The sequence below is a fragment of the Heterostelium album genome, assembly GCF_000004825.1.
Source record: "Heterostelium album PN500 unplaced genomic scaffold PPL_contig9, whole genome shotgun sequence".
Lineage (NCBI taxonomy): Eukaryota > Evosea > Eumycetozoa > Acytosteliales > Acytosteliaceae > Heterostelium > Heterostelium album.
The window spans coordinates 958,299-970,271 of NW_008805086.1; the positions used below are offsets into that span (position 1 = coordinate 958,299).

At 37.7% G+C, this 11,973-nt stretch overlaps 5 protein-coding genes across 5 annotated transcripts; 2 read left to right on the forward strand and 3 right to left on the reverse strand.

Annotated features, from left to right (window-relative positions):
- Window positions 1-61: 61 nt before the first annotated feature.
- PPL_04532 (uncharacterized protein) lies at window positions 62-400 on the reverse strand (the record flags this gene model as incomplete). Its single annotated transcript, XM_020575434.1, has 1 exon — window positions 62-400. The coding sequence occupies one exon, from the start codon at window positions 398-400 to the stop codon at window positions 62-64; it is 339 nt and encodes a 112-aa protein (XP_020434954.1).
- A 691-nt stretch (window positions 401-1,091) lies between these two features.
- PPL_04533 (HAD family hydrolase) lies at window positions 1,092-1,769 on the forward strand (the record flags this gene model as incomplete). Its single annotated transcript, XM_020575435.1, has 1 exon — window positions 1,092-1,769. One exon carries the CDS (start codon window positions 1,092-1,094, stop codon window positions 1,767-1,769), a length of 678 nt encoding a protein of 225 aa, XP_020434955.1.
- Window positions 1,770-2,379: 610 nt separating this feature from the next.
- PPL_04534 (uncharacterized protein) lies at window positions 2,380-4,918 on the forward strand (the record flags this gene model as incomplete). The annotated part of the gene is made up of 5 exons (XM_020575436.1): window positions 2,380-2,390; window positions 3,080-3,374; window positions 3,437-3,643; window positions 3,715-3,876; window positions 3,938-4,918. The coding sequence occupies 5 exons, from the start codon at window positions 2,380-2,382 to the stop codon at window positions 4,916-4,918; spliced, it is 1,656 nt and encodes a 551-aa protein (XP_020434956.1).
- Window positions 4,919-5,061: 143 nt separating this feature from the next.
- On the reverse strand, window positions 5,062-9,990 carry top2 (type II topoisomerase; the record flags this gene model as incomplete). Its single annotated transcript, XM_020575437.1, has 6 exons — window positions 5,062-5,390; window positions 5,440-5,722; window positions 5,796-6,254; window positions 6,330-6,554; window positions 6,636-8,380; window positions 8,457-9,990. The coding sequence occupies 6 exons, from the start codon at window positions 9,988-9,990 to the stop codon at window positions 5,062-5,064; spliced, it is 4,575 nt and encodes a 1,524-aa protein (XP_020434957.1).
- Window positions 9,991-10,687: 697 nt separating this feature from the next.
- Window positions 10,688-11,860, reverse strand: PPL_04536 (uncharacterized protein; the record flags this gene model as incomplete). The annotated part of the gene is made up of 1 exon (XM_020575438.1): window positions 10,688-11,860. The coding sequence occupies one exon, from the start codon at window positions 11,858-11,860 to the stop codon at window positions 10,688-10,690; it is 1,173 nt and encodes a 390-aa protein (XP_020434958.1).
- Between the last annotated feature and the right edge of the window lie 113 nt (window positions 11,861-11,973).

Below are 11,973 nucleotides of genomic sequence, written 5' to 3' on the forward strand. Positions count from 1 at the left end.
ATTTCAAAATAGAGATTGGTAGCATACCTGCATCTGTTCAAAGATTATCAATACGAGTGGATCACCAGCTCAAACCTGGAATGTTACCGGCGTCACTTATCGATTTGGTGACAAAGGCATCCAAAGAAGGTGAAGCCTCATCCTTCTTTCTCTTGGCTGCTGGTTTGGGTGCGATTGGTTTCGGTTCAACAGCAGCGGCTGCCTTCTTGGTGGTTGCCTTCTTTGGCATCGCAGGCTCATAGTCATCATCATCATCGGAATCCAAAGTCTTCTTCTTGGGAGCAGCTTTAGCTTTTCTGGTTCTTGGTAAAGCTGTCTTTCCTTTGACAGACTTCTTGTATTTGTCTCCTTTATCTTTAAGTCTTTGATCCTCTGCGTCTTGTTTCTTAATCACTGCCATGACGAATGTAGATACATTCGTAGTAGGATCATTGCCTAATACTCTAAAGAGTCTGGTGTATCATCCCTCCATTACAGTACCATCATTGAAACCATTGGTATTGCCTAACTCTCTCGAGGAACTCACACTCGGATACCTCTGTAAATCTAATCTCAAGCCGAATGTGTTGCCACCTAATCTTAAGAAGCTCTCATTGTTATGTAAATATAAAGTTAAATTACCAGACCCTGCTGTATACCCTTTATCGCTAACAGAATTGGATTTGAAATCTTCAATATTGGTTAGAGACGATCAACACCAATCCACACTAAAGCCAACTGATTATCCGGGATTGAGTGTTCGACTTGATCCAAATTACTTTATCAAAAACACACTGGAGAGCATACCACTTCAAATCACGACAATAGATCTTACCAGTATAAAGCTAAGAAGAATCAAAGACAATTTATTCATATGTATATCAGGTGGATTCATCAACAATACAAAGCAACTTAGAAATCATTTGTCATTATTAACTAAAAATAAAATAGTAATATGAATTTACTCTATTTGTTTTTATTTATTTAGAATCTCTCCTGATTTATCTTTTGATATTTGGCGAGTGGGAAATGTGGGTGATCAGATGGTAGAAAAAAAAAAAAAAAAAAAAATATTTACAATTTTTTCTAAAAATTAAAATCACATGTTTAGAATGATAAGTAGTATTGGCAAATTATCACATGTTAGAGGAATTATATTTGATCTAGATGGCACCCTTACAAAGCCGATAATGGACTTCAAAAAGTTAAGGAGTGATCTCGGTATTACTACTCCAGGCGTCGATATTCTAGAGGTTATCAAGACGTGGAGTCACGAGAAACAAGTGGAAGGACACAAAATCATCTATGATTTCGAAAGAGAAGCGTCTTTGCGTTTAGAGTTTCAACCGGGCGCATCGGCTTTGATGGATACTCTCGAGCGACTAAACATAAAGAAAGCGATTCACTCACGTAACTCAATAGAGAACATCGAGTACTTTCAAGAGAGGTTTGGATATACATTCTCACCGATAGTCGGTCGTGAGATTGAACCAAAGCCAAGTCCAGCAGGTAGTCATCACATTGCCAAGCACTGGCAGATGCAACCCTCTGAGATACTGTTCGTTGGAGATTCTCAAGATGATATGCGATGCAGCCGAGCATTCGGCTCACTAAGTATTCTTTTGTTGAATTCATCCAATAAGCATTATACAGAGCTAAGCGACATCGCCATCGAAAGTCTATCAGAGTTATCGGAGGCATTGGAGCAATCTTTTAAAAACAAACAAATAAGTAATAGTACATCAACAGAAAATAGTAACTTGTCAAATAGTAATATATCAGTAAACTAATAAACATAGTATTAGTAATTTATAACACAAAACAAAGTTAAACATTGATTTAAAATTTTAGAAATCAATCGTCTTTAAGATCAAATATAAATCCAATATTGATAATAAGTTTAACTTGTAAACAACACACAATCTATTAGATGGCGGATGAGCATCTAAACTAAAAGAGATTATAGAGATAATTATTTTTACTGCTCAAAAGTGGTCTCAAAATAACATTTGATTATGATAATGCTTTCTGGATGTGTTTATTGTATGATAGATGTACATAATATCTCATATTATATTCCAAAAAATACACTTTTGTTCATTAGAGATAGAGTTTCGGACCTAGTTCGTTTCCTCTTGATTGTAGATTTGCAGCAAAGATCTTATTAATAGTTATTAAGTTTTCATTTAGTTAGTATTTATTTGAACTGGTGAGTTACAATTTTAGAGGATATTGATGATTAAGAAAATGAGTTGTGTTTTGTGTTAATAAAACCTTCCACATTTTGAGATATCAAATGATGTAACTGATTGTTTTAGCCCATCAATTTGTTTGATTCAGTGAATGAAAACGATTGGTTGATATTTTCAGCAATGTTATAATTAATCAAAAAAAATAAATATGAATGCAAAGTATGTAGGAGACATAATATAGTTAATTCTTTGAATTCAAGTTGCAACCCATCGACAACCCATTTTTGTATATTATTGTTTTTTGAATAATTCCCCAAAACATTACCTCATATCAAGTGATAAAATATCTAAAAAAAAGTTATAAATAATTTTGGTGATGAGCCGATAATTAGAACCATCACCTTTTTTTTCACTAAAAAAGATATTGGATAAAACCAAAATTAAAAAAAAAAACAAATTGGTTTATTTAATGCAATTTACATCTATACCCTGCAAGATGGGGTATCAGTAAGTATCGATTCAATTCCTAAACAATCAACTTTGGAATGATTTCAGAAGATAGAATCATTGCCATCATAATTGATCAGTGTACTTTTGTGGTGTAATGATTGAACGATATGACGTCGAAGATTAAATAAACATAGCAATAACAAACTAAATGAGATTATAAAAAAACCTTCTTAAAGAACTGGACACCAACAAAGAAAATGGGGAATACTGAAGATAGATATTTTTAGGTTAGGAAGGTTTTTTCTGTTTTGAAGAGTTGTTTGATTGGATTATAAATAGAACCATTCTTTCCTCATTCAATTCTTTCATTAATTCATTTATATATATATAAAAATGATGTTCAAAAAAACAATTATTTGTCTTGTTTTTACTATTGTTTTATGTTTGTCTTGGTTGAGTGCAGCCAATGCTTTGACTCAAACAGCCAAGCAAGTCGCAATTTCACCAGGTTCCTATATGTGGTATTTGGAGTATCTTCCACCAACTTACTCTGCGACAGGACCAAATAAATCTCCAGTCCTTATTTTCTTACATGGTGTTGGGCAAAATGGAGACGGATCACAAGGTGCCCTTCAAATGCTTAAGGATGCTGCAGGTTCTCCTCCATACATGATCGACAAGAATACATGGCCAACTACTTTCTCTTTCATTGTAATATCACCACAAACCTGGGGTTGGTGGGATTCACCAAAAGTAAGTTAATAGCTGTTAGGTTTATCATTATAGAAATGTATTAATTTTAATTTATATTCTAGACTGTTCCATTAATTAATCAAATTGGAGCTTTATATCCAGGTGCCGATATTACAAGAGTCTACTTAACTGGTCTTTCCATGGGTGGAGCAGGAGTTTATGATACCATGCGTCAAAGTAAAGCTGTTTGTGATAAGTTGGCTGCGGTTATTCCCATTTGTGGTGCTCAAGGTTTTGGTGCCAACGATTGGATTGGTCCAGTTACATCAGTAAGTTAAATAAGAATAGATTAAAATTATTACTTTTAAATAAAAACTAATTGAAATCTTTCTTATTATAGGGATTGCCAGTGTGGGCTTTCCATAACTCTAATGACCCGACGGTCTCTGTTTGGAATTCTAGAAACTGGGTAAATGGTTTGAATGCTCAAAATATTTGTCCAGTTGCTAAATATACAGAATATGTTGCTTCTTCTCATGATGCTTGGACTAAAACTTATGATGTTTCACCAACTAATCCAAACAATATCTACTCTTGGATGCTTTCATACACTACCAACAGAGTATCATAGTGGTGGAACTACTTCTACCACAGGAACACCATCAACCACTGCACCATCAACTACAACCACAACCACAGGAACACCATCAACCACTACACCATCAACTACAACCACAACCACAGGAACACCATCTACCACTACACCATCGACTACAACCACAACCACAGGAACACCATCAACCACTACACCATCTACTACAACCACAACCACAGGAACACCATCTACTACTGCACCATCTACCACTGGAACTCAAACACCAACCCCAACATCAACTCCAGCTCCAGGAGTTTTCCAAAGAAAGTGGACTACTCCAGCCTCTCCATTTGGTTTCTGGGAGTACAGACCATCAACCACTCCAACACCAGGTATTGGATATCCATTAATTATCCATCTTCATGGAGCTGACGGTGAGGGTACTGGTAGTTCCACTGATTTGAACAAAGCAGTTCAGACTTCATTACCAAAGTACATTAGAACTGGTGAATGGCCAACTACCTATCCTTTCTTGGTACTTTGTCCACAAAACAATGGTATTTGGGATGCCGGAGTAAGCAATGTAATCAACACCTTGCTTGATCTCTACTCGCCAGAGGTTGACCCAACTAGAATTTATTTGGTAGGTCAAGGTCGTGGTGCTCTTGGTGTAGTTCAATATTTGAAGAGCAATGCTACTCGTATCGATAGAACTGCAGCAATCTTCAATGTTAGAGTTTACACTGATGCTCATAACGCTACCATTGATCTCATGGTCAATGATCACCTTCCAACATGGTGGTTAACCAACAACGATGATCCAAACTCTGATCCAATCATGACAAAGAACTGGGCTAACTTCTTAAATGCACGTGGTGCCAACCCAGCTGCAAGACTAACTATTAACCCATCTGGTGGTGCTGACTCATACACACCAGCATTCAACCCTGCCAACGCTGACCCAAACAATGTTTACAATTGGCTTCTATCAAAGACCAATGTTAGATAAACCAAATAATTTTTTAATAAATAAAATGTTATTATTTAAACAATTTCAATTTCCTGGAACGCGGACACTAAAATAATGATTAAATGTGGAATGGTTGTTTCGAGTTTGATTTTATTTAATATTTAATCTAATGGTTGATGTGTTTAATCATCACTGTCATCACCGATGGCATCGTCACTATCATCAGAGGTAAAGAAGTTCAACTTTGGAAGTGTATTTCTAGTTCTAGTTGGTCTTGGTTTTGGTGGTGGTGTTTCTGCATCAGAGGCCTCCGATTCCTGATCACTGATAAAATCAGATTCTGATTCTGATTCTACCTTTTTCTTTTTGGCAGCGGCCTTCTTCTTTGCGGGAGCTGGTTTTGGTGGAGCTGGTTTGCTAGTTTCTTTGACCTTCTTTGTTGGTGGTACAAAGTCGTCATCGTCATCATCAACGATAAATGAATCTTGATCTACATCCATACTATCATCATCTAAATTAACAGTTGCAACCTTCTTTGCTGCGGCAGCTGGTTTACTGACTTTGGTGACAAAGGCATCCCAAAGAAGGTGAAGCCTCATCCTTCTTTCTCTTGGCTGCTGGTTTGGGTGCGATTGGTTTCGGTTCAACAGCAGCGGCTGCCTTCTTGGTGGTTGCCTTCTTTGGCATCGCAGGCTCATAGTCATCATCATCATCGGAATCCAAAGTCTTTTTCTTGGGAGCAGCTTTAGCTTTTCTGGTTCTTGGTAAAGCTGTCTTTCCTTTGACAGACTTCTTGTATTTGTCTCCTTTATCTTTAAGTCTTTGATCCTCTGCGTCTTGTTTCTAAGTAAATTAAAATAAATGTTAATAAGTTGTTGATATAGTAATGATAGATATTGATAGGATTGATAGTTACATCAAGAGATTCCGAGAATTTATCTAAATCTAAAAGATACATTGTTGTGATGGCAGTTCCTCTAAGTTTATCGAGTTCAACCTTCTTCTTTTCTCTTTCCTCTTGGATCTTCTTGACACGCTCCAATGTCAAACTCCACAATGGTAGAGAGAGCAGGTAGTCGTATCCTCTGCAGTCGTCATCCATTTCCATTTCATCGTCGGATCCTTCTTCTTCTTGGTCAGAATTAACAGCGAGTTCCTCTTCTACCTTGTCGACCTTTGATTTCTTGACTTGCTCTTCAGCCTTCTTACCGACCTTCTTTGAGAACTGATCAAACTTCATCTCTTTCAATTTCTTTACCAAGTCGAGTCGCTTTACATTGGCAATCACAAGTTCCTTATTGACCACAGCAAGGATAAATCTAGCTTTGTTTGAAAGTCTTCTGTGTTCCTCTTCAAGTTTATCACATAAATAATCCTATTTCATGAAAATAAAATTAATAAATAAATATTGAATCGTTAAATTAAAAATAAATATATTAATTATATATACCTTTCTCTTTTGATAGTATTCCAATCTAATCTTGAAGAAATATTTGATGATATCGGTTGTTGTTTCGAATTGTTTGATTCTACCTTCTTCATCAAATACAGTCATATTGGTTTCTGCCAATTTCTTTTCCAATTTAAAGGTCTTGTTAACATCGATTTCATCGACTGGCTTCAATGTTTCAATAATGAAATGAATAGAACCAACTGTACCTTGATTGGACATTGACTAAATAATAATAATAACAGCAATAATTAATAAACTTGATTCGAAGACGTTTGAAAGACTTTTTTTTTTTTTTTTACTTACTTTGACAATTGGATCAGCAATAACAACTTCATCATCATCTTCATCCTTCTTCTTTCTCTTTACAACCTTGGTTGATGTAGCTTTACCTTTCTTGACTTGTTTAATCTTTTCTTTGGCTTCCTTTCTCTTTTGTTTGCCTTGTGGATCAATGAGATTCTGTACGAGATCCTTAAAGTCATTTGTCCAAGACTCGATGGGGAGTTCGGTAATCTCCAAACGATATTCGTCCAACTTTCTCCAGACACCCTTGGCAACGAAATTCGATGTCTTTCCAGTTTGAAGCTCGATGGTGCCTTTGAATCCTCTGTACCATGGCACGATTGGCTTCAATTCTTTGCCTTCGATGAGCAACTTCATGTTCTCAATCAAGTCACGTGGGTTGTAGTTGGGAATGGTCGATGACCAACCAGTACCGATACCCTTGGATCCATTGACCAAGATCATAGGGATCACTGGAATGTACCATTTCGGTTGGACACGCTTACCGTCGTCAGTGAGATGTGAGAGTAGTGCATGGTCTTCCTCTGGGAAGAGAGTACGTGCAATCTCCTCGAGTCGGGTATTGATGTAACGAGGTGCGGACGAATCCTTACCACCGGCCAATCTACTACCGAAACCACCACCTGGATAGAGAACATTGATGTTGTTGGCACCGACATAGGTCTGCGCCAGACCAATGATAGCGGACGCCAGTGATTGATCACCATGATGGTAGGCCGACTGCTCAGATACATAACCAATCAACTGAGCAACCTTGATCTCCTTCTTTAGATTTCTCTTGAAACAGGAGAATAGAATCTTACGTTGCGAGGTCTTGAAACCGTCGACGATCGATGGAATCGAACGCTCACAATCGGCAATCGAGAAGAGAATCAATTCCTTGTCGATGAAATCGGTGATCTTTACTTTCTTGATACCGTATTGATCGAGGTAGGCACCCGGTGTGTACTGATCCATCCAGGTCTTACGATCGTTTGCACGCTTCTTGTTGAATGCCTTGTCGATGGCATCGTCGGCACCATTGTCATACTCAAAGTCAATCTTGTGGTTGACGAGCTGCGAGAAGTACTCTTTGGCTTCCTCTTCAGTCGATGTTCCAAGACCCTTGTAGTATTTGATTTCATAGCCTTTTCCATTGTTGTTTGCTTCTCTCCACGCTAAATACTCTGGAATGGTGTAGAATGCAATGGTTTTGTTTCCTTTGGTTGCCTTGATGATTGGTGTGACAAACTCGACCAGGAATCCCTCGATACGAAGAAGCGATGGCCAGAAATGATGGATGAAATTGAGGAGTAAACCTTTTATGTGAGAACCGTCGTGATCCTGATCGGTCATAATCATCAGGTGACCGTAACGCAGTGACTTGACATCTTCGTATTGCTTACCGTGTTGCAATCCCATGATGTTGATGATATTGACAATCTCTTCGTTGGTCATCATTGTACGTGCATCGGATTCACGCACGTTCAGCAGCTTACCTCTGAGAGGGAAGCAACCGTAGTGGTCCCAACCGACAACAGAGATACCAGAGACAGCCAACGTCTTGGCTGAGTCACCCTCTGTTAAAATCAATGTACAATCCTCCGAGTGTGATGTACCTGCAAGATTTGCATCGTCCAACTTTGGTATATTCAAACGTGAACCCTTCTTGGTTGTAGCAGTTGTATTTCTCAACATTGCCATTTCCTCTTTATGTTTTGCATATGAAATGATTTGATCTACAATACCTGATTTACTTTCAACAACTAAATAATTATAAAAAGATAAGATTATTAGTTTAAAAGTTGCTATTATGATTGTTGTTTTCTTGATTGGACTTACTCTTTTTAAGGAATTTTTCGGATGGATGACATTGTGATCCGAATGATGTAATTTTAGTTGAGAGATTCTCTTTGGTTTGAGAATCGAATGCAGGATTCTCAATGAGTGAGTTTACAAATACAAAGAGATGATTTTTGATGAATGCAGGTTTGATTTCGGCCTTGGATTTATGTTTCTTTTGTACGGCTTTTCCAATCTCGGCGAGCACATCGTTAAGTGCGTGGGTGACGTGGGTTCCACCCTTGGGGGTACAGATAGAGTTTACGAAACTAACTTGGTTGAATTGTCCTTCGTGTGACAATGCTATGGCGATTTCCCAACGTTCGCTGACACGCTCATAGTAGATCTCCGGTGCCTTCTCCAGTGACTTGAAGTAGAGTTGAATGTAGCTTTGGAACGACTTGATATTGAGATCCTCGCCATTCAGTGTTACCTTGAGCGATGGATTGCAACCGGCGATATCATAGACACGCTTGGTAAGCAGTGCGACATTGTCGTCGTCGAGCATCGACAACATTCCAAACTTGGAGAGATCCGGATAGAATGTGATCTGTGTGTAATCGGTAGCCTTGGAGTAGGTGGTGATCTCTGGCTTCTCTCTGTTCTTGAGGTTGGCTTTGAAGGTCTGTTTAAAGAGTTTACGACGGCCGGAATCGGCACATTCCACCAGGAACTCGGTGGAGAATGCATTGGCCAGTTTCGCACCGAATCCGTTTCTTCCACCGGCCAGACGCTTCTCAGAGTCGTCGTAGTTGGACGAGGTCAGCAAGTGACCAAAGATCATCTCTGGCACGTACATCTGCTCCTTCTTGTGCATCTCAACTGGCACACCTGGACCGTCGTTCCACACCATGATTCGGTTGTGCTCGGGATCGATCTCCACCTTGATTTGCTTCATCTTTTTCTGACCCTCTTGGAGTGGACGCTGAATGTTGTCGGCGGCATTCACAAGGATTTCGTCGAATATCTTGTATAGTCCAGGCACGTAGCTGATCTTTCTACGCACCATTCTCTCGTTCTCCCAGATCCACAGCTCCTCCTCTTGTTTCTCGGTCGATCCAATGTAGGTATCGGGACGCAACAAGATCTGATCGAGTAACTCCATTCTCTTGTAGGTTTCATCGACCGACTTTACATTCTTTGTAATGTTGGTTGTTGGTTGTTTTCTCGAGTTGTTGTTGTTGCTTTCATCATCGTCGTCATCATCGTCGTCATCTGGAACAACAAAACTATCGTCCTCCAATTCCGATTCGGATTCCGCTTTCTTTTTCTTGGCAGCAGCTTTCTTTCTTGGAGCGGCAGCAGGTTTCTTGGGTGCCTTTGTTGTCTTCTTGGGTTTGGGCTCGTCGTCGTCATCGCTGTTGTCCAACTCTACAACCTTTGCTTTCTTGGCAGCAGCTGTTGTTGTCTTCTTTTTTGTTGCCGCAGCAGCTGTAGTTGTCTTTTTAGCAGCTGTTTTCTTCTTTGGTTCTTCATCCCAATCATCATCTGAATCCTCCTCTACATCAGATTGCCAATCTTCATCGTCTGACATTCTTTAAAATAATCTTGTTTATATAATAAATAAAAAACAATTATAATAACAAAAATAATAGAATAATAATTAAACTAAAAATGTTATAACAACAAAACTAAAAAAATCAAACAAGTGTGTTTGTTTGTTTTTTTTAAATATAAATAATATGATTTACTACTTAAAATAATCACAGAATTATTCAATTTAGTTAATTGTTTAATTATATAATAATTTGTTTATCTATTAAAGAAAAAGAAAAAATATTGTTTGGATTGCTCTGAATTGTTGTAATTAAAACAAAAAAAAAAAAAAGAGAGCGCCAAAATTTTAAATTTTTGTCAGAAAAAAATGAAGTTAAACAAAAAAAAAAAAAAAAAACAGAATTCTTAGTAAAAAAAATGTAGTTTATTTGTTATCTCTGTTAAGAGAATTGAATTTAATACTAATGTAACATTTAAAAGTGATTGACAATTATCGATATCATATCTTGAGATCAACAATTCTTTAGATTCTCAAAGATTTTCTTTTGGGATTCAATAAAGTCAGGGTTACTCATTAATGACATAATATTTGATATTTCATTGTCTTCATAATATTATTATTATTATTATTATTTATTTATGTACATAAAAGAGATCTATGAAAGAGAATTAAGATTGTTAATGTAATATGAAAAAGTGATTGACAATGATTCCCAAGTATCGATATGATACACTTATTTCTTTAGACTTTCCAATATTTTCTTTTGGGATTCAACAAAGTCAGGGTTACTCATTAAAGACATAATATTTGATATTTCATTGTCTTCATTATTATCATTGTTATTATTATTACTATTATTACTATTATTATCGATACCAAAATGTCTAAATTTGTTGGTTCCATTGGCATTTCTGGTTGTTGGAATGGGATAGGATAGAGGAATTGCTGTAGTTGGTGGTGGTGGTGGGTGTTGACGGTTGGTTCGTGGTGGTGGTGGTGGTGGCGGCGGTGGTTGACGGTAAATACTTGTGGTTGATAGTGTTGATTTTATCGATGTATTGGATGTTGGCATACCACGGGTATAAGCGTCTGAATATGTAATCAGATACTCGGGATAGGCACGACCGTTCTCATAGATGGTAAATATATCACCGCCTTTATAACTGTCGTAGACACCACGACTTGTGAGATCAGCCATCTGATCAAAGGGCACCGATAAAGCCATTGCACAACTACCTAGTAGCACACGACAATAGAACATCTGGTAGATATTGCCTTGGCTCAACGTGTGTCGGTATCCATTGCTGTAGCTAGCGTTCATCGCAAAGTAGTGTGCCTTTCCGAAGCTGCCATAATTGGAAAACGACAGGTCGAAACCGACAGGATGATCATAGATCTCCGAGGGTCTGTGCGTTCTGGTTCCATGGTAGAGTCGTGATTCAACGATGACGGAACTACTTGCATTGTAACGCTTCATCAACTCTAGACACTTGCTATGATAGCTACGCCAGAGTGTTTTGCTCTGAACACGCTCCACCTTTGTAATGTTGAAACTTGGAAGTGTTTCTCGAAAGTGTTGATGTATTTCATAGAATTCGGTGCCGGATCTGTCGATTTCAACCAATCTGACCTGCTCCTTTTGTGGTAACAGCCAGTAGAATGGAAAATCATGTTTCTCTGCTATTGCTTCCAGACCAAGTGTATCTACTACTTCGGTTTTGATTGTACTTTTTATAGATTTTCGTTGTGTGTCATCTTTCAATTGTTCAAAACTACTTTCTTTTTCTCTTATTCTCTTTTGACGTGATGATGATGATGAAGATGTTGCTGAATCTGTTGCTCTTGTAGTCGTCGTCGTTGTAGTTGAATCATTTTCAGATTTTTTTGGGAGTAAAATGAAATCCATTTGATCTTGTGATCACTTTATATCATATATTGAAAACATTAATAAGTATAATAAGAAATTACTTCCAGTAGATTAAAAAAAAGGATACAAATTCTAAGAATTCATTATCCCTC